This window comes from Myotis myotis, unplaced genomic scaffold (genome assembly GCF_014108235.1).
Source record: "Myotis myotis isolate mMyoMyo1 unplaced genomic scaffold, mMyoMyo1.p scaffold_m19_p_12, whole genome shotgun sequence".
In the NCBI taxonomy this organism is placed as follows: Eukaryota; Metazoa; Chordata; class Mammalia; order Chiroptera; family Vespertilionidae; genus Myotis; species Myotis myotis.
In genome coordinates this window covers 62814399-62837027 of record NW_023416316.1, presented here as the reverse complement: position 1 = coordinate 62837027, position 22629 = coordinate 62814399, and the positions used below count along the sequence as shown (strand labels likewise).

General features: G+C 41.1%; 1 protein-coding gene across 2 annotated transcripts in view; it reads left to right on the top strand.

The window, feature by feature from the left end:
* ELAVL2 (ELAV like RNA binding protein 2) overlaps positions 1–22629 on the top strand; it is a 78438-nt gene that overhangs the window by 37335 nt on the left and 18474 nt on the right. For both annotated transcript variants that reach the window (XM_036331284.1, XM_036331283.1), the window contains exon 3: positions 2–105. In XM_036331284.1, the coding sequence (XP_036187177.1) occupies positions 2–105 (104 nt within the window). The remainder of the gene's footprint in view (position 1; positions 106–22629) is intronic.

Genomic DNA, 22629 nt, shown 5'->3' with positions numbered 1-22629 from the left:
GGACAGAGCTTGGGATACGGCTTTGTGAACTACATTGACCCCAAGGATGCAGAGAAAGCAATCAACACCCTGAATGGATTGAGACTTCAAACCAAAACAATAAAAGTATGTTGATTTTTTTAAAAAATATCTACTTGGAGAACAGAGATTTAAAAAGATTAAGGTCTACTTGTAGTTCTTTCCTTTACTCATTCTGTGCCCACATAGACACTTCTCCGGGGTTTAGTGGAATTTTCTGTTCTGTTACACGATGGGGAAAGTTTAATTGGGAGTACTTTATGTAATCACTCCTGTATTAACAAAGGGACAGTAGCAACTTTTTAAGACAAGTACCTTATGAAACCTAGTGAATCCAATCTTTCTTTATAGCTAATTACCTGCCCTATAATTCGAGGAATCCTTAGGCCAGTTCTTCTAGTAATGGCGTACTTGTTCTGTTAAGGGCCAGGTGGCAAATATGTTAAGGTTTATGGGCCACACAGTGTCTGTCACAGCTTCTCAGCTCTGCTCTTGTGGCTTGCTTCATAGCTACTACATGAACTCGTAGGCGTGGCTGTGATCCTCTAAAACTTTATTTATGGACCCCAGCAGGCGAATTTCGTGTAATGTTTGCGTGCTGCAAAATGGTTTTATTTTACCCCAATCATTTAAAAATATAAAAACCTATAGTTCATGGTCTATAAAAAGACAGGTGCACGCCGGCCAGCTTCAGTCCTTGGGCTGGAGGTTGGTTCTTATCTAGCAGGTTCAACTTGGCCTTGAGGAGACTGGCAAAGAGCACGCACATGCCACACAGGTTATTCCTCCTGTTAGATTTTTCTTTTTTAAGACACATGGTAAATAATTTTGTGGATATTTTTCTGTGGGGTGTGTGTGTGTGTGTGTGTATGTGTGTGTGTGTGTGTGTATTTTTGAAGTTCTTACGTGGATTCTCCCTGGTAAGAAGTTAATCCAATTGGCCGTATAGATTTTTTTTCCCTTTAGAAAATAAAAGGGATGTTGCCTCTGGCAAACTCTTAGTACAGGAGCCATCGATTTTCCCTCTCCTGCTTGGTGCAGACATTGCCAATCAATCACCGCAGTCTTTCTCCCTGAGTTTGGATGTGGCTCCCAAATATTTTTCAAAATAGTGTTCCAGACAACCTCAATCAATTGACTCGAGTTGGAACCTGTTTTCCACCCTTGATTTAAGAAGTCTGCTCAGATTATAGCCTGAAGTGGTGAGGGGAAGTTAGTCAAGGCTGACTGTGGCATTCATCTTGCTTTAGAGACCTGTCTAGGAGATTTCTGCTCATTTCTTCAGGCATCTGGAAACGCAGTGTCATCTTTGTGCTTAAAAGTGGCTTCTCTTAGAATTGTCAGTTAAAGTACTTCATTAGCCCTGGGTAGTTTTGTTACCTCATTCTTTATATTTATTGGCCCATAGAAAAAAATGCCTCTCAGTTCCTGACTCCTCCAAAGGAAAAGTACATGTGTTGGCCCCCAAATATACTTGGATGTAAGATGTTCAAGAGTTCTACATGTTTCTTGATCAAGAACATGTCCTATGTATGAAAAGATTCACCCTGGAGTCAGAAAATGAATTGGTTGCTGTTATCCGAATTTGAGGGGAAAAAATTAGATCTCTGATTTAGTCTCTGCTCACCAAGATTTAATTTTGCTTTGACCTTGGTTTTCCAGTCTGGACTGCTTTTTCTAATTGTTCTTCCTACTCGGCATAGTTTTGGTTTGTATCACAGAGATGATCCTTTTAAAAGCACTATTAATGAATAATCAAATGCTCTTATTAAAAAAGATATCCGAAATCTGATTATCTTTGGATTGATTTTTGTGTTCTTTATCCTGTAGCACATTTTCATGGGCCTCCCAACTTTATTGCCAGGATTGCTGCTAAGTGATCATAATTTTGAAGTTCTGGGTTGTGGTTAAGAAATTAAAATAGATGGTTGGGATGGCTCATTTCAGAAATAACCACCCTTATTTTATTCTAGTGAGTTAGTTTGCTCGAAGTCAGTCCTTTGTCACGTTGTCCACAAGAAAGCAGAAATGCAGGGGAAACAGGTCGCCATAGAATAGATTCCAATCTCCTGCAAGAAAACCCTTTGACGACAGCTGCTTCCTCACTGTCCATCGCTGGCCTTCTCTGCAGGGCCCAGCTGGCCTGGGCGGAATACATGGAAGATAGGACAGTCATGCCTTGTGGCTTTTACTCTGTGACATCTGCTACTTCTCTTCTGATTTTCTGAAATGGGGATGGGAGTGGTGGGTAAGCAGCAGGCTACATCCTTCCCCACCCCCATTCGGTTCCTTCAAAAATATCAGATAACAGCTGGTCTCCTCAGTTTGGCCCAGATTTCTCGAGAGGCAAAGCAGACCATTTTCCAAAACTACATACATAGTACCATTTTTTGGTCTGTTTGTTCTCTCTGTGTATTTTTTTTTCAATTAGATGTGTTTTGTGTTCTTATCCAACATCTTGAGCCAGTTCTTTTCTGGTGTTCAAAGTTACCTTTTGGACGCTGTGTTTAAGCCCCTTTCGTTCCCTGGGATACTGTTCTATAAATTACTCTTTTTTCCTTCCTTCAGTCCACTCTGGAGGAAGGTGTCAGGATAATCTTAGAAAAACACAGTTTCCTCGTGTTACTTCTCACTCAGAATTCTCGAGTATTTCCCTGCCGCCTCACCATATCATCTGGCTTAGGAAGGAGGGCCTCGGATAGAAGATGCAACAGGGAGCCCCGGGCTTTGGCTCCTTAGGAAGGTGATGGGAAGGAAGTGAGCCGAGGTGGGGCTGCCGTCAGCTCACTGGGAAGTCAGAGAAAATGGGGCCTTGGAGACAGGTTCAGGGTGTTGCTAGCCCGGGACAAGCTGCCGCTGCCCATTGCCCTCCCCTGCTTGCAGGTCTCCAGGGGACCCTTAGAGTTTAGGAGAAAGAAAATGCCCTCGGAAAGGAGATTCCAGTGGGCGTGCCCCATGGAGGGCACAGTGGCGTAACTTTGGAGCATCCCGTGGATATTATGTAATCACCGACCTCCACGGTAGTCAGACGGGCTCTTCACTTGCAAGCTGATTTTATTCCTGGCCTCTGCACATAGCTCATGTGGCCCCCACTCCCTGGCATCCCCTTCCCCACGCATTTTAGTTGAATAGTGGCCTTCCCCGTCTTTCGGAGCCCATCTGAAGTCTTCCTTTCAGCTCCTGCCTTGCTGGGTTGTTGCAACCTGGACTGGGTTTCCCCTTCTTTGAAATCTGTTCTCTTTACCCTTGAGAAACTACGGAATCTTTGGTTTTGAAAGCACCCATATGTAATTTAGACTTAAGCATTACCCTCTACCCCCAATAAAAAAGTTGAGACCAGTAGTTTAGCTAAGATCAGGCAGTTAAAAATACAGCTGGGACTCAATCCTTGTCTTCTGATACCTCTTTCCTGTAGAGCAAGCATGTCAAACTCTCAAAGGCTAACACAGGCCAAATAAACAAGGTTTAAGTTTATGTGGGCCGCAGAAAAACGAAAGTTTCAATTTTCATGTAAATGTAGGTTTATTTCAATAGAGACATGCTGGAATAAATGAGTAATCGTTAACATAAAATAATAGAACATTTTAATAAAAATTAATAACTTACCAGACACTGAATAAATGCACAAATTAATAAGCGTAATGCAAATAAACCTATTTTTCTTGTTCTCCGAAAGCGAAATATTTCCTACTGCGCACACCAAACAAGTCAGTACGTACAAGACTAATGACATGACAATCGGCTGCTAAAATATTCGCTGCTAGTATTAGTGGCGAGAAATGGTGCACCTGTATGTAAGGGTGCGTAAAGGAAATGAATGCAACATGATTATAGTAATCAGTCATTAGTGAATGTTGTAGTTATTAATAATTATGTATAACAGGATATTGTAAAAATTAAGTTATGAAATTTTTATTAAAACATTTCTTACATACCGTTATATTGGCTGGGCCCCAAAAATATTCATTGTGGACTGCATGTGGCCCATGAGCCGCGAGTTTGACATGCTTGCTGAAGAGAGCTGCAGCAGATTAATTAGCATACATGGTATATACAGGTATACACGAGTTTGTGTACTCCTTGAGTGCAGGTTTCTGTTGTTTTCCAAGCCACGTAGCATGTAGTATGCATTTGGTAAAATGCCTAGTTATTGGAATATTGAAACAGTGCATCAAGTGCTGTGAACGGTGGTTTATTTAGCAGTTTCTCTCCGGGCTTCCTAATAGCATTAGCCCAGTAGGGTTTTGTGCAGATGGATCTTGTGTTGAACAAATGACAACTATTCAGTATTTCTGCAGTGCATGAAGCGGAGTCCCTCAGGCACTTCCAAACCTGGTTGCATCAGAATCACAAGGCGAGGGAGTTAGTAATGCAGGTTCCGGGAGCCACTTCAGGCCAATTAGGTCAGTGTTCAGAGGTGAGACGCAGGGATCTCTTCAAGTGCTTCCCAGGTAACGTGTGAAGGCAGGTCTAAGACCTAGCACTTAGGAACCTCCAAAATGTGCTCTTTTTTGACTAGATTTCCTAAATATTCAGTAATTTGGTATGCAAAGTTCAGTCTGTCTTTAGCTTTTACCTTTGTAATCCTCTTGCGGATAATTCTTTAACCGGAGTATTACCCGTGCTTTCTCTTGAGCATGCTGAATGATAGTTTAGCATTCAGAGTAGAAAGTAGTTCATACTCTTCACTTTTTAAAAAGTGAGGCTTAGAAATGAGAAAACCTGCCCTAACTGGTTTGGCTCAGTGGATAGAGCATCAGCCTGAAGACTGAAAGGTCCCCGGTTTGGTTCCGGTCAAGGGCATGTACCTGGGTTGCGGGCACATCCCCAGTAGGGGGTGTGCAGGAGGCAGCTGATCGATGTTTCTCTCTCATCGATGTTTCTAACTCTCTATTCCTCTCCCTTTCTCTCTGTAAAAAATCAATAAAATATATTTTTTAAAAAATGAGAAAACCTTAATTATTATTTACTTGAGAAAGGTATTCATTTTAAGTAATAGCATTCATAAGTTAAAGTCTCAAGATTTTTATTTTCTTTTCCTAAGATCACTTTTTCTCAGGTTGGGGCGATGGCCATTAGTTGTCCTTGCTGGTGACATTACACCATCCCCAAACTGTCTGGGAGGCAGGCAAGACAAGTAAAGCCTGCGCAGGTTGTCCCTGACATTGAGATGGTAACTGACATGTAATATTACAATATTTTTAACTTCTGCTATTAGGGAGGGTAGTGAAAAGGTAGCACATGTACAATTCAGACGTGCAGGGGCCAAGAAAAATCTCCTGGCCACGTTAAATATCGTAGGCCGGGGCTGGGTGAGGGGCCAGGGTTCCCCTCAGAGCCCTCTGGTCCCCTGTAGGAACCGGTCATTTTGTGGACTATTCCGGCACCAGGGGTTGTGACTGCTTTGTTCAATCGATGTGTGATTACTCATTTTGGTTCTAAAGGGGTTTAAGTACAGCATTGATAAGATCTAAATACTCATGGAACATTTATGGCTTAAAGCCAACACGTTTAACCTTTGGCCTAGGTTCATAGTGTCACACTTAAATTCACGATCAGGAGAGTGAAATCATGCATTTCTAAAAATACTTAGAGGCTTTCTTCTCCATCAAGAACTGTGACTAGGTGACTATCACCCACACAGTGAAGTGGATGCCTGGACTCTTAGGCTTCTCTCCTGACTCCTCCCTCTTCGGCTACAGGCCTAGGAAGCGTAATTATTCCTGAAATGAGCTTATTTTATCTGGAAAGTAGGAGCTGTTATCTCAAGGAATAGAACTTTTCATTATTATTGATAGCTACTATCTCCAGGAATCCAACTATTCCCTGCCCCCCAAAGAAAAAAATCCTGTCTGAAAGTACTCCCAGAATAGGAGAAAGGTACCTCAGTTTGGTTTTAATTAAAATGAATCTTTTTCTTAATCATTCAGACATAGACCAGGCTAAATTTTACATTTGCTTAAAAATTAATTGATACTCTTGAGATTGTCACTTCAAGTGAAGTAAGTCAGACAGGAAAGGAGAAAATGGTATGATTCTACTCATACGTGGAATATGGAACAAAAAGGAACAAACTAATAAAATGAACAAAAACAAACTCATAGATACAGACAACAGAAGGGTGATTACCAGCGGGGGAAGAAGGTGGTGGGAGGGCGAAGTGGGTAAAGGGGGTCAAATATATGGTAACAGAAGGAAACTACACTTCAGGTGGTGAGCACCCAATAGAGTGCACAAACACCCCATTATAATCTTGTCCACCTGAAAATTATAGAATATTATTAACCAGTGTTACCCCAATAAATGTAATAAAAAATTGGTATACAATAACGTGAAATTTCTTAAAAATAATTAAACTACTATTTAAGCACATAAGGAGAAATTCTGTTGTAAGAAATTTGGGATATTAATTATAAATAATAATATCTATTCCTTGAAGTGTTTGGTTTATTAGCGAGTAAATAAAGCTAATAAACATTTATCCTAAGCTACTGTATTGCTTTTATTTTTTTGTTAAATTTATACTTTTTCCTAATTAGTCTATCCTTTTCTCAATTAGTAAATGTCATATTCACAGACTTCTTTTTTTCTTTTCTCTTTAGTTTGGACTTTATCTTTAATATGGGAGGAATATAGAACTACTGTTTGGAAATCTTACTGTCCCAGCCAGTGCTAACGTGATTTAACTGGTTCTGTGATCTTGGACAAAATCTTGGTCTTTTAAGTTTCCATTTACATCTATAAAATGAATGAGTATATTTATCGTTTAAAATAGTTCTTACCTCTTCTTTAAAAAGTTTTCATGGTCTGCTAAATTGCATATGAAGTAACTATTTTTGATGAGCTCTTGCTTATCCTATAGAACAGTGGTTCTTAACCTGTGGGTCGCGACCCCTTTGGCGGTCGAACGACCCTTTCACAGGGGTCGCCTAAGACCATCCTGCATATCAGATATTTACATTACGATTCATAACAGTAGCAACATTACAGTTATGAAGTAGCAACGAAAATAGTTTTATGGTTGGGTCACAACATGAAGAACTGTATTTAAAGGGTCAGAAGGTTGAGAACCACTGCTATAGAATGACTTAGTGATGAAATACAGCACTGAGGACGTAATTTTAACTGTTTCCTTCCACTGTTGAAAGTTAGCAGCCACCATAAAATGAGTGCTGGGAAACACTTTTCTAGCTCAACCTTTTTGGTGTAGGCTCATCAGGGATAGGCTTGGTATTTACCTATTGGTAACTAGCCTGTAGATGCTGCCTAATTCGACTGCCCACTGTGGAGAAGGAAAGGAAGGCCGTGGACGGGGAGTGCAAGTGAAGCCAGTCTCCGACCTTGCCACCTGGTAGATGCTCTGCCAAATTCCTGCAGCACTATTCTGGGTTGTTTGCTATCAGTGGGCTTTATAGTAGCACTGATGCCGAAAGCTCATGTTTTTCTAGGGAAGCTTGAAAACAGGTGTTAAGGAAACCACATGCAGCTAGCTAGAGCAGAGAGCAGGGATTGGGGAGTCAGGTGGCCATGAGCCCCAGAGCAGATAGGGATCATAGAAGGTAGGAGGACTGTGCCCAGGAGTCATGGTTTTGTTGTATGGTAGGTGAGAAAGAACCACCAGAGTTCCAGGAGAGCAGTGATGGGATTGGACTTGAGTATTTATTAGGAGGGGAAGGTCTGCTTGGGATTTGAGCTCTTCATCTCTCGGAGCATCTCAAGCCACCCTTGTGTTCCTTTGGCTGATGTAGTTGATGTTCCATGAAGGTACAAGGACTTGGTGAAGAAGTATGGGCTTTGCACACTTATAAAGCATCTCCTATAAAACTTTTTAAAGAAGAGGTAAGAACTATTTTAAACTATAAATAAACTCTTTAATTTTATAGGTGTAAATGGAAACTTAAAAGACCAAGATTTTGTTCAAGATCACATAATCAGTTAAATCACGTTAGCAGCACTGTCCGAGAGGGGAAGATTTCAAAACAGTAGTTCTATATTCCTTATTTCAAAACTGGCATATATAGGTTATTAATGACACTTTTACCTTGACCAGAGTTGGAAAATTTGGAAGTAATAGTCTGAAGGATAGGCCTCAAATTAACTGATAGCTTTTTAAATGTTAGCTTAAATTGTTTAGCTGGTCAGAGTTCTGTTTGGGGAGGGACAAAAAAGGTATAAAAAGTACATATCGGGAGTGGAGGCAAAAGTAGAAACTGAGTAAGCAATTTATTTGCCTTTTAAAAAATACCGACTGAGGGCATATTTTTCTAACTTAATTTTTGGTCTGGAGCTTTCTAGAGCCAAGTGCCAGGTATTAACAGTATATACCTACATCTGATTTTCAGAAACTCTTCAGTGCATTTAAACAAACTCTTACCTGTTTTGAGTCCAGTTTACACAGTCCTGTTTGAAATCTGTGTAATGCCCAGCATGTGTCTGTAGACTGCTCCTTTGTCAGCTGTGATTTTTTTTACATACTTCCTTTTATTTTTATTCATTTATTTGGAAAGGAAATGGTATTTTTTAATCCATGAAAAGTAACTTTAATTTTTTAAATCTGTATTGTTGAAAGTATTACATATGTCCCCCTTTCCCCCCATTGACCTCTTCCAGCCCATCCCTGCCCCCCACTCCAGGCCTTCACCACACTATTGTCTATGTGCATGGGTTATGCATATATGCATACAAGTTCATTGGTTGATTTCTTCTGTGATTTTTTTTTTTTAAACACAAAAGCCCCCGAGGTTATTACTTGTACAGGATGATCTAGAGCAGCGATCGCCAACCCCCATGGTCCCTGGACCACTGGTGGTCTGTGAGGTCCAAAAGGTTGGCGACCGCTGATGTAGAGAGTGTGGGTGGGTGGCCTCGCAGGGCCCACAACGTGGTGGTTTTGACGTCAGGCCTTTTGTCTTACTTCTGCTCCTTCCATGCTCTCACCAAAGTAGGACTTAGACATTCAAAAATTCCCAGAGAGCAGTGACAGGATATTCCCTGAGTGGCTCTTCTGTAGATACTTTCCCACAGTTGTTGGGGCAGAGGCTGTGCCCGCACTGAGGGAAGGCTGAGGTGGAGGGTTCCCCTGTCCCAGCCTGTTTCCTGCCCATCCCTGCTGGTAAGCCCTGGAGGGCGGTGGTGGAGAGGGTCTCTGCTGTGGACTGAACCATCTTCTTTTAAGGAGGGGGTTTATAGATCCTTTTCTTACCTAAGCATGCCTCCGCCGTTCCTGCCTGTTTCATAAAAGTGCATCGGCAGAGGCATTTCTGCCAGCACTGTTGGCACCTGTCTGCTTGCTTTTCCTCCTGCCCTTGAAGGGTAGGGCTGGTTAGGGCTTGTCTTTCATTTATGGATGGCTCAGGAGTAAGTCAGTTTGGTGGCTGCAGTCTGTCTTATCAAGCTAGCTTGAGAGGTTAAGTAGGTGTGCTTAAGTTTTGAAGAAGGGTCCCTTAATTCATTGTTGTATCCACTTTCTGTAGTGTTTTCATAGGGCTTTTATCCTTTTACTTGCCTGGATTCAAAAAACAGCCATCTCTTGTAGGCAGGCAGATATTCCCTTTGATCAGTGAAATGAAGCTCAGGTTAAGAGACTGGTTCAAAAACTGATATGGCTAACAGTAGTTGTTATTGGGACCAGAATATAATGTTGGCTGGTACCTGTAGCTTGTATTGTTGTTAGTTTCCATCTCACATTATCGATATTCAAGTGTTTTCCTTCGAACCAGGTTGTAGGTTCCACTGCAAACAAAGAGGATGTTCTCTTGGGGACCTGAATTTGGGACATCTAGTGTCCCGAGACTTTCTGCATCAGATCTCTGTCGGTGCGAAGATGTGGGACTGTGCCTAGTGGCGGGAAACCTCTGCTGTCTTCCATGCTGAGCACTCAGACAGCCAGACCTCCAGTTTGAGAAGGAAACACATATCTGGGGGTCATATTAAGCAGCTCAGTGAGTTAACATCGATTTCAGTATTTCACTGGTAATTGGACAGTAAAGGAGTTACAGTAACTTTCTGAATCTCTGTTTTATAGGATGCTACCCATTCTTTAACCATTTTTTTTTCTGGTAGGTTCTTACAGGTCATAGATGCTAGTTTAAAAAATGCAGCAAAGTGAGTCTGTCTCTAATTAGTGTGGACTCTTTAGAAAAGCACCCGTGTCCGTTTTCTCTTACCCCCCTATGCCAGGTTTTCTTGTCATCGCCTTGAGCATCAGCTCTCAGCTGCAAGTGCTGCAGCAGAATTACTTGTGGAGTTTTTACTTCGGGAAGTTTCTCGACATACTGTGTATGGGCAAGTGAGAGAGGGGGCTTTACATTTTTTAAAACAATACAGGAATCTGCTATTGGTCTGCCCACCCTCCCGTCCCCTCCTGCGAAGAACTTCTTTGAATACTGCCTCAGGACTTGGAGTCACAAGCCCTGGATTTGAGCTCTGCTGTTGTTCTCTCGGTCTAGTTTTCTCATTTATAAAATGAGGGTGATGGCACCAGGCTGCACAGTTATTGTGAAACATTTTGCTAGACATCTGGCGGTAGGACCTACTTGTGCTGACCTGTTACTTTCGGAGAGAGAGGAGGTCGAGACGATCCCGTGGTTTTCCCATCTTCCTTTTCCATAGTAAGTTGTATTTTAGAAACCTAGTTGGGGAGGAATGAAAAAACTACTTTTACTCTGAAGAAAGTCATAATATTTAGTCGGATAGTTAAAAAATTACAGTAGTTACCTGCAGTAATAGAGAGATGGATTTTGAAAAAAATCAATCCATCATGGTAATGGGATCTGTTTTGTGGTCATTAGTGTAAGGTTACCTTCTCCCACAGGAATGAGAAGTTTAATCCTTCCTGCTTAGGTTCCCAGGGTTGCTAATGAGTCTTGAAGTGACCTTCAGGTGAGCAGCAGGAAGGGCAAGGAAAAGCAGAACACCTGCCTGGTCCTGGAGACAGACAATCCAGAAAAAGCTTCCGTTTCCACAAATTTTGTTAAATGACTCTAGAATCTCACAGGTTGCCGCTTGCTTTACCCAGACCACCCTGTTCTTATGCCTAGAAAGCTCTGACCTCGTCAAATCAATCAAGCACAGCAGCCCTTTGCGGAGATCGGCCACGGCCGATGGGCTGCCTAATCCAGCTGGGCCACACCCAACCAGTCTGTTTTCTGGAAATACCTTTGGATTGATTTTTACGGGCTTTGTTTTATTTTTACATTTTTGTATTTGTGGGTAATTTATATTCACATGTCCTTTACTTTTCAAGATACCTGGGAAATTGTCTTATTCAGAAACCAGGAACTTAACATTGGTGGGTGGTGAGGAGGAGAGTTCTCTAGGGAACCCGAATTTGCCCCAGAGTTTGAGGATTATCTATATTAAATCCTTCAAAAGAAGGGACTTCCAAAACGTGACTGTTTCTCAGGATCACTGAAGTAGGGTAGTTGATAAAGTTCAAGTTTCTGGGCCCCAATCAAGAATTATTATATGTGTTTATCTGCAGAAAGAGGCCAAGGGAGTTTTATTTTAATACCACCATGGGTGAGTCTTACCAGGTCGGGGTCTGATGGGAGATCCATAGCGGACCTTAATGATTTGTGCTTGCATAGGTCGGGGGTTTCAAAAGAAATTTGTATGTAAATAAGATGTTTGCTTGTGGATTCTATCATAAGCTATCTGGGATATTTAGGATTAACATATACTTTTAATAAATATAATACTGGAATTACTTTAAAAATATACACTTATTCCCTCTCTCTCTCCCTCTCTCTCTCTCACTCTCTCTCTCTCTCTCTCTCTCATACACACACACAATTTGAATGACGTTAAATACTTTTAGCATTACAAGTACATAAACATCATTTAATATTTGATTCTGAGAATGGGGAATTTACAGTATAGTTCTTTTGGCACCCATTTATTTAAAATGAGTGTTTTGTAGTATAGAGATGAGTTGAATTACATGATTCAGGGTAGTTGTGAATCCTTAGATTATGGAAGCTGCTTTTACAATGCAATTAAAATTTGACTCATTTATAGGTTCCTAACTGCATGCTTCTCCCAGCCCTCCCCAGTATCTGGATATTTGAACTTTCTAGTCAGGGTTTGAACAAATCGGAATTTGCTCTATTATCATAAGAACATCTCCACAGAACATATGATAAATATTTAAAGGAAAAAATTAGTGTATGCTGCCTTAATTTATAAACCTTTTGACTTACAAGCTGAATTTAGTCCCAAAGTTATATGAAAGCCGTGTATAGTAGCATGCCTCTGTTCTGCTCAGATTTGCAAAAATGGGTTAATAAGTCATCGTCACCAACTTGCAGGATTTTCTTTAGTTCTTCTTCATTAACCAGTGTCTTGGGGGAATTGTGAAATATGCATTGTCTGCAAACTACTCTGGCGCACAAAGTCAAATGAACTGTGAAGGTGAGGGCTGAAAACACCCCTCTCACCTCTGTGCTTTGTTCTCTGAGTATTAGAGAACATTGATTTACCAAGTGGCAAAGGGTCTCCTATTTGGCTGTTTAATTACAGCCAGTGAATGTTATTGATGCTATCACTCAGCAAGACCCAGGGAAAGGACATGGTGCCTGACCATTCAGTGCTCCCAGCAGTGTAATTAAATAGCGCAGGACTGCCTTCTGAAGGTAAAGCGAGGTGCTCCCACACACCTGGGGCAGAGGAGCAACCAAGGCACTGCCCCTCTTTAAATTTCTGGAGGAGTTCTATGAATGACAATGAATGAATGATACGATCTCTTGATTATGTCCAGTGAAGGCTGGTGGTAAGTGTTTTCCTTAAAAACACTCATTTTTGTAAAATTGTCACAACTGCCATATAGAAGGCTTTAGGAATATAGTAATTACTTTCTGTTAAAACTGTTCGGGGGAATATACAGCTCAGGTGTCTAATAGGTATTTGGAGAATGAGGGATTGTCTCAAATGAGACTATTAGTCCTGCAAATCAGTTCATTTAGAAAAGCATTCCCTGTGATTATTCTCTAATGTCTAATCATGTTGAGAGAAAAATACCTTGGCAGGTTTGAAGTTATAAAACATGTAGTGATGTTGTAGGGGCCAGTAATGTACTAGTAATATTTTAAGGGCTATTCCTTTTAAATTACCTATTGAATAAATTTTTTATGACTTATGCCATATTTATAAAATATGTATAGGTAAAACTTTCTTTGTCTCTGGGAGGGCTTGTAATAACATTTTCATTATCCTTTTTTCTCTTGATCATACGATATATATTTCTTTTCCATATATTACACACACATATACACATCTCTTATCTCATACAAATTTTCATGCAGGCCTATTTGAGAGATGGGACATGCCAAAGACAATCCAAAGTATTTCCTGTAACTTCCCTGTTTCTTTTAAATAATAGATCTTTAATTGATTTCAGAGAGGAATAGGGAAGGAGAGAGAGATAGAAACATCAATGATGAAAGAGAATCATTGATTGGCTGCCCCCTGCATGCCCCCCACTGGGGATCAAGTCTGCAACCCAGGCATCGACCTGTGACCTCCTGGTTCATAGGTTGACACTCAACCACTGAGCCACTGTGGCCAGGCTCCCCTGTTTTTTTTTTAATGGTATATGGTTTATACCAGTCAGGCTCACGAAGGACAGGCTACCCTTGAAAGAAAGTGAGTTGGTTTCCTAAATTTTTTTGTGCTTGTGTGTGTGTACACAAACACATAAGCACACACACCAGATACTTGACAGCTGGGTCAAAACACTAAGTCTTGGCTCTAACAGTTTACTTGTGATGCTCGCATACCCCAGAGATGTGGGTTTGAGTCCAGACTACCACAAAAAAATTGGTAGTAATCTTTTTGCTAGTGGAGGGTCTTGCCTTCAATTTATAAAACAAACAATATCTATGAAGCACAGTAAACCCCAAGGTCTGCCTATGGTATAAGCAGGAGGTCTGCCTGTTGTATAAACGGGGGTCTGCCCATTGTATAAGCAAGAGGTCTGCCTGTTGTACAAGCATGAGGTCTGCTTGTATAAGCAGCATGCATTGCAGACTGTTTAACATTTGCAACAGGTGTTTAAAGGGGGATTATACAAATAAAATGTCCTTTGTTTAAAAGAGAAAGATTGTTAGAAAGTTTCCTTTGGATAAAAAAAAGAAAGTTTCCTTTGGAAGTTTGAATACTATTTTAATATACATTAAAGGTTTAGTGAAACTGGTTATCATCTTCAAGAGTTCCATCCCATTAGGGCCTTATTATATTCTATGGAACCATAACAAGAGCAATGGTTAGTCGCTTAGTTTTCAGGGAAGGTCATGTGCTCTAAAAGTTATTAATGTTCATCCTCTACTCTCCCCCTCTCCTCAAATAAAGGACAAAAAAATTAAAGGTGATGTTAAAAACATTTAATTGCAAATTGTTTTCTAAGTCTGTACAATCATGGTTATACCATCTGGGGTAGGGGATATCTGTGAGTAATTAAGTAAGTGCTGGATTCATTAAGCATTTTAAGTGCCTAGGATGTACCAGGCAGCTGTGCTAAAGTATGGCAAGATGTGGTCTGTTCCTTGGTGTCATTGTGCAGCTGGGGAGACAGCTCTGACTCACGTGCCCGTCATCTGAATGTGTAAGTGAATGAGTGCAGTGGATGGATCAGTCACTGGCTGTCGAGAGCCCTCTGCAGTGCTCTTGGAGGTGAGAGGGTTTTACACAGCAGGGTTTATCAGGCAGAGGAAGAAGAAAGGTAGCACATGAAGGAACGTCTTGTCCAAAGGCGAAGACAGGCCTTTACGTGACAAGTACTTTTTGGAAAAAACTTCCACCTGAAAACGATAAAGTGTGCTTATTTACCAAGTAATAGCCTTCTACAAAAAAAAAAAATGGTTGGTAGCAAAATTTGATTACACCTGGCCCCATAGTTTACATTTATACTTCTTAAGTGAAGACCTAACTTACAAGAACTACAGGGATGAATTTTGGGCAGATGAATTCATTTGTTTGTGGACACACCTGCCTCGTTCTGCAAAGATCCCTGGTGACCTGTGAGTCTTGGTTAAGGCATTTACAAATGGCAACACGATGGACATTTTCTATGGAGTAGTTAGTGTCCACACAGAGAAAGGATCATTATATTTTCATTACTGTGTGTGTAAGTAGGCCAAAGAAGACTTGGATAGCCTAGTGAACTTTGTAGCCAAGCAGTTTTTCTTTTAGCTATAGAACAAAAGGAAACTTATTGCAGATTGTATTTAAATTAGCTTTTTATTGCCACACTGATTTTGGTTGTTCTCCTCACCTGGCTTCTGCTGGCACACCTGTGTGCATATTGTACAGGTACATGACATACACATTTCTGTAGACTGTGACTGCCTTAGAAGAGCTTCGCCTGACATTGAAGAGCTCCAGAATCTGCCCCAGGTCCCTACTCAGTGCTTTCATTGTCCTACAGAATTTTTATCTCCTCTGGGCTCTTCATCCTTAAACACGCAGCATCTGAGTCTTCCCTCCTGCCTTGGCGCATCCTCTGCCTATACCAGGGTCATTGTTCACCAAGTTTTATTTGGCGCTTAAAAGGACTTAGTTTTCACTGCACAGGGCTTTTCTCTCCTGTTTGCGTTCTGCTCTCTGAGGGCAGGCATCTTTGTCTTCAAGAAAACTCAGGCTCGTAGGCTCCTCACAGAAAGCAGGCTCCTAGGAATAAACCCGGAATGAGGAAGTTCCTCTGTATTGTTGATAAGAAATAGGAGAGACCTGCTCTGTATTCTCAAAGAGAGAAATATTCACAATTTAGTGAAATTAAAAGTGCAACTCTCACTTCTTGGGAGGCGTTACTACTCACTGAAGATGTCAAAATGAAGGATGTGTGAAGGACTTACCTGCTCCTTTTCCTTTTTTCTACAATAAATGAAGATGTAACTATTGTTATCCCTTTATGGGAGATTTTCTACGTAATGTCCATCTGCCCTTGTCTTTGTCCGTCAGTCTCTCTCTTTCATATATTTTCTCTCTCTGTCAAACCGTCGATGGAGTTTGTGAAAGCCCTAGGATGTGTACCCACCGACATTGGCTTGTTGAGAACCTTTTCCCCCATACATTGCTAACCGGTACTAGGTGGCTTTATTCTTTTCTTTTAATCCTTCCATGAGGGTATGTTTTTGGTGAATTTTAGAAAGAGAGGGAGAGAGAGAGAGAGAGAGAGAGAAACACATCAGTGTGAGAATCATCCATTGGCCATTTCCTGTATGTGCCCTGACCAGGAATCAAACCCACAACCTTTTGGTGCACGGGACGATGCTCCAACCAACTGAGCCACCAGCTCCACTTAAACAGCTCCACTCTACTTTCACCAGGTAGTGTGTTGAAAGGACCCTTAAGAAGCTGTTACTGGAGAACGGCTTTCGAAGAAGTGGATGATACGTCTGTTTTTCTACCAGTATAGGCCAATTTAACTGTTGTATTGTTTCCAAGAGGCATAAAAAGCCAGGTAGTTTGGGCAAGTACTGCACCTTCTAATCATCTTGCCTGAGAGGTACTTCAGAAGTAGCCCCTGCAGGATGCCCTGGAATATATTTACTCGGCAGGTATTGGAGTGCCTACGTGGGGTGTGTGAGACATATATATGTCAGAGTTAGTGACAACCCTGTAGGAGCTTAACGCCTGACAATATAACAGCATTGCTACCCCGGGAGGAGGCACTGAGGCAGCCTGCTGTCTGGCCGAGTAGAAGCCCAAACGCATTGGATACTGAGTCCTGAGCCTTCCTTTCTTCCTCCAGCCTCTTATGTCCTCAGAGGATATTTAATGGAAGTGTCTAGACAAGAATTTATAGGGCTACCTACTAGCTAGCCTTCTTAGTGTTGGTTTATTCTCTGTGAAATCACGTTGCGTTGGGCACTGATCGCAGAGCCTTGTAGCCCATTCCACATTCAGAAACATACGTGTAGCCCTAACCTTAAATCAGGCGCAATTTGAAATCCCTTTGTTGTTTCTACCGCTGTCTCCCCAAAGAGTATCCTCTGTGTTTCATCCTGCTCCTCACGTTAGGGTCTGGCAGATCTCTACAAGAGAGGAGGAGGAAGTGGGAGGGTTTTGATTAGAGAAATAAAATTAAGTTGGCCTTTTGTACCAGCCTCATGCTTCATCCAGGCTTCAGGCTCTCACACACTCATCTGCCATCGTCTTACAAAATACAAGCAGTATTTAATAATATCATAATTATAAGTCATAATTACAAATTTGTATTACAAATTGTATTTTAATGTAATAATTAATATACATTCATTTTTATAACTGCCGTGACTTTGGAAAACACCTTAGTTATTTCATCTTTGAACTGCTTTTCTGTTAAAGGGATGCCTCTTCCTTGTGTCAAGTTCTCCCGCTCTGTGTCTTCTTACCTGATCTAAGGGACAGTGGTATATTTGAGTTTTTTCTTTCATAAACTGGGACGCTGAAAATAATACTCAGTTCATACACTTGTGAGGATCAGTTGAGGTAGTATATGTAACATACCCAGAATAGTGCCTGGCACATGGGAAGAACTTAATAAATGTCAGGGGCTGTCATTAGCTGTGCTGTTATGAGATTATACACATGAAATCATTACATTATGATTAAAACATTACTATGGTTCTCCGGCTCTGTGTTAATAGTTCTGTTACTCTGTTTAATCCTTATGCGGTCCCTGTGAGGTAAGGAGTATTAAACATCAAATTACAAATAAAGAAATGAAGGTTTCAAAGTACCAAAGGGAATTATCTCAGAGTTATGTAACTGGCAAGCAAGCAGCAGAGCCCAGATCTGGACCTAGCTCTGTGCGACTCCATGCCTTATGCTTTTACTCCTTGACTTTGCTCTAGTACAAGCATTAATTTCTGGCCACTACTTCATGGTACACTCTGTTGTAGCCAGAGCCTCACCAGTAATAATACATTTTCTTCTGCCTCCTATTCATGCTTAAAATTTTGAAAGATTATGTGCCCATATAAATACAGGGCCATTTCTCATTTTTACTTATTTTTACTAGTAGTTTTTTTTTTAATTGATTTTAGAGAGAGAGAGGAAGGGAGAGGGATAGAGAGTTAGAAACATTTTAGTATATGTGCTGCCGAAGCGAGCACGAGAGTTAGAAACATTGATCAGCTGCCTCTTGCTGGAACCTGCAACCCAGGCATGTGCCCTGATCGGAATCGAACTGGTGACCTCTTGGTTCATGGGTCAGTGCTTACCCACTGAGCCACACTGGCTGGGCTCATTTCTCATTGTTAATGTTAAAAGTAAGGGAGTCTGCTTTCTTAACCACTACTGATACTTCTAAGGCAGAGGGGATAAGAATGGACTCCGCTGGTTACAGCTGGAACTCCATCTACTTTGTGTGTGTGCCACCTTAGTGTAATCGCTTCCTAAAATTTTAATGGGCTAAGTGATGGCTTTAGGTTTGGAAATGGAATATGGAATATTTTGATTGATAGATTCCTGCTTAGACCTTGGCATGAGTAATCTACCACCACTGCGGTAGTGAATTTCATGTAACCACCACCACTCCTTCCTCAGATGCCATATTCATACCATGGCTCTGCTTGTGTTTTATTCTCTGTTGAATTCTCACATGCAGAGGTCTTTAGGAATTTGGAAGGCATGTGTGGCTTCTCTGAGTTGCATTTCAAGAATATCTCTACCGTGGACTCCCTGTTGGCCTTTATCAGCCTGAGAACCCTTTTTGAACCAAGTGCGTGCATCCGCCAAGCAGAAGCAACAATAAAAGCACAGATAGGATCTGCCAACTACCACACTTCAATAAAAAATGAAGATGTCTGTCAAAGACAGCCTGTTTGGACCCTCATTTAATTGATACACACGGATGAGACGGTGTTCGGTAGCATTTAATAAATTCTGCTCAGCCTAGTTTTTCAGAGGCGGAGTTGAAGGTGTGTGAAAAAGGAAATCTAATTTCCCAAGTCTCCAGTTTATGATTCGTTGCTTAGTACAAATCTTTCAACCAGAATGCTTTTGATTTTCTGTGGCTATTCAGTAGGTTTAGTGTTGCTTTTAACAATGCCTTCTATAATCACTTATGACATTATTAAGTCTTAGCTTCCTCTTTACCTTGGATGCAAGAATCGGCTGCCTGGAAGTTTATTTCCTGTGTTGCACTAAAGCTCCAACATGATGTGAAGCCGGGCAGTCTCTCTCCTGTAAACCACTTGCTGTTTTCACTTTCCATTAAATGGCATCCAGTTAAAAAAAAAAAATTAAAAAAAGCAGGCATGTTTGATACCTAAGAGATTCTGACTATTCTGGGTACTTTTTAATTTAATTGGTGTAAAACACTAGCTGTAGAATTCTTAGTTTGATTTTTCTCTCTTCAGTCCTCCTCCCCACATCCCACCAATACTAGATTTTCTCAAGTACGTAAATAATTCTCAGGAATTACAAGAAGAAATACAGTAACTGTTGTAATGGGATGACTCATTTTGATTTATTTCAGATGTATATAAGAAGATATTTAGCAAAGCTAAGGTTGTTACCTTCTTGAATCTCTCTCTTCTGGTATTTCCTTGTAAATGTCTGGTCATCTTCCCAATAACTCATTTTGCCAGAAAACTTGTGTGATTTCAGACTGTTGCAGCCAGTGGGTTAAAGGAAAACCCCCTGACAAAGGGCTAAGGTCGTTGAATCCCCCTTCCAAGGTTTTGTTTGGTGTCTTGGGACACAACCAGGGAAGTGAGAGAGCAGAAAGCTTTGGGAAACCTTGAAGGTTGTGTGTTTTTATATAGAAGACGTACTTAGTGTCCTGAGCATAAAGGACTGAGACATTTGAAATTAATCTTAGAGCATTAGGGAGCCCCTGAGGGAACTGAAGCAGAGCATAGCGTGATCAGATGTATTCCTCGGTATCTCTGAGCTGCTCACTTGAATGAACACAATCTTTGTGTAGACTTAAAGAATTCAACAGATCCAGTCTCAGTAACATTTGAGGTTCCATCTGTATTTCCCATTGATGTAGTTTTTCTAAATTTTGTGTCTTGAAATACCTATTAAAGGTAACTACCCCAATGTATACCTTCGCTAAGCCTTCCTTCGAGGTGTGATTATCCCTTTTAGCTCTAACACCTTTGCTGGAGCTGTTCTTTAGTTTCTGATGGACCTATTTCTGTTTGCTCTATTCTCTCAGGCTTACTCATCTGCAACCCTTTGTGAAACATGTCTGTTTTTAAGTAAAACCTAATCTTGGCCTAGGCTACCTGTATATGCCTCAGTGTATGTTTGAATCCTGTTCCTGCTAGGGTTTTGTACTTAGAACAGTGGTTCTCAACCTTCTGGCCCTTTAAATACAGCTCCTCATGTTGTGACCCAACCATAAAATTATTTTCGTGGCTACTTCATAACTGTAATGTTGCTACTGTTATGAATCGTAATGTAAATATCTGACATGCAGGATGGTCTTAGGCGACCCCTGTGAGAGGGTCGTTCGACCGCCAAAGGGGTCGCGACCCACAGGTTGAGAACCGAGGACTTAGAAGCTCAGAGTACACATCCTTCTTTTGGGTGAATTTAAGGGCTGTGGCCTGCGTTGAGGTGAGAGGCCACATTCTTCTGTGTATTTTACTTCTGGGCTCTTTTGGAGGGTCCAGTGTGGTCACCTGACCATAAGGCCTTGCTGTGGGCACAAGACCCTTGTTACCGAGTACCAGACCTTCATTTAGGGACAGTGTCATTTTTCAGAGAGTCCCACCAAGACTCCATCTTTTATAAGAACAGCAATTAACTCTCCGTTTAAATAGGCACAGCGATGACGGACGGTGAGCACTCCCTCCGCGGGAGAGATTGAATGGAGCTTTAGAAGTGGCAAGTGTCTAATTTTCAGGATGTTTGCAGTCCTAGGTCAGTAATTGACAAGTGATGGAAGCTGTTCAGTGGTGATCTCACCGGTGGGAGATTTTTCAAATGCCCTTCGTTTAATGGAGAAGGAATTGCTTTGTTCATTTATAGACCTTATCATCTTAATCTCTTGCATTAATGTCCATTGTCACTGATCTTTTCGCTGATGAGTCAGAGAAGCGGAGGCAGTTGTGTTTTTGGACAAAAGCATTTAAATGGACTTGTATTGAAAGTAATGTTCAGGGATTTTAAACTTTACTATGCACATTTAAAATACCAGTTATTTTCCATATTTCCATCCCTTTTAATTCTGTATGCTGTAATTGTGTCCTTTTTTTTTTTTTTAATCCTCACCTGAGGATATGTTTTTACTGATTTTTAGAGAGGAAGGAAGGAAGAGAGAGAGAGAGAGAGAGAAACATTGATATAAGAGAGAAACATCAATCTGTTGCCTCCTGTACTCACCTCAACCGGGATCGAACCTGCAACCTTTTGGTGTATGTGATGACGCTCCAACCAACTGAACCACCCAGCAAGGTGATTACCTTGGTTTTGATAGCTCATTCTTCATATGCTTCCTTGAATGTTTAATGTATAATTAGTTTCAGTTGCTGATGAAGAAATGAGTTTTTAATTATAAGAAATATACGGTGTTTTAAACTACTCTGTTTTTGAGACCTAATTACTTTGATACATCTATTTTTATCTCTATTTTGTCCAATCTGCTCTCATTGGTGAAGAACAAATGGAGAAACCATTGGCCCGAGTATTTATTTGCCTGGTACTTGTAACTGCCTCCCTCTCTCTTCCCTCACGTAACCTCAGTATTGCTTGTCTTTGTTTATTATATCACTCGGAAGGTTGTGGGAAATTCCTGCATCAGCCTGAGTTTTAAATTGCTGTCATTGGAGTAGATTGCTGTTCAGTGTAGTACTCCCTGTGTTATCTTTAAATATTTAAATTGCAGACTCTCTAGCTGCCTCTTAAATTAGATCCTTCACTTAGTAGTTTTGACATTTTCTAACCTTGCTTCTCAGGCATTAAATATTCACCTGTTTAAATGGCAGTGAAAATTTAAAATCCAAACCCATCTATTAATCCAGAGACTGTTGTTTGGAGAACAGCTTGCATTTGGTGAAGGAGGAGCTTTTCTGACCCCACTGGGAGCCAAAGGGAGCTGGAGGTTCATCCTACTAAAGTCTTTCTCACCCAGAACTCGCCACAAAACAAAGCCATCTCTTGGGTCTTCTCCAAGGGATTTTAGTCTTGAAGAACCACAAAGATAGACAACATTTTGAGGGTTAAGATAGCCCGAGAGTGGTTCTCTCCGTGGGTATTAAAAGCAAGGCACCAGTACATACTCCAGATCCACAGAAAACATCAGAATAAGGAAGGTAGCTGACAATTGCCAGATTTGATCTGGAAACTTATTTGAACCTTCAAAGGTGCAAGCCCTTATCCTACTGCTACTAGCCTTCTTCCTCCTTTGGTCTCAGTATAGTTTCTGTTTATAATCCGTCAAGGTGGAAGAAAGAGAAGAAGATGTATTTTCCTGGAGGGAGGGTGTGGGTTATAGTGCTAGCCTTGCTAAGAGGGAAAGGGAGCGGCTTTGATCCCAGAAACAATAAAGTTTCGGACGTGAGACACAGCATAGTGCAGGGGTCCTCAAACTTTTTAAACGGGGCCAGTTCACTGTCCCTCAGACCGTTGGAGGGCCGGACTATAGTTTAAAAAAAAACTATGAACAAATTCCTATGC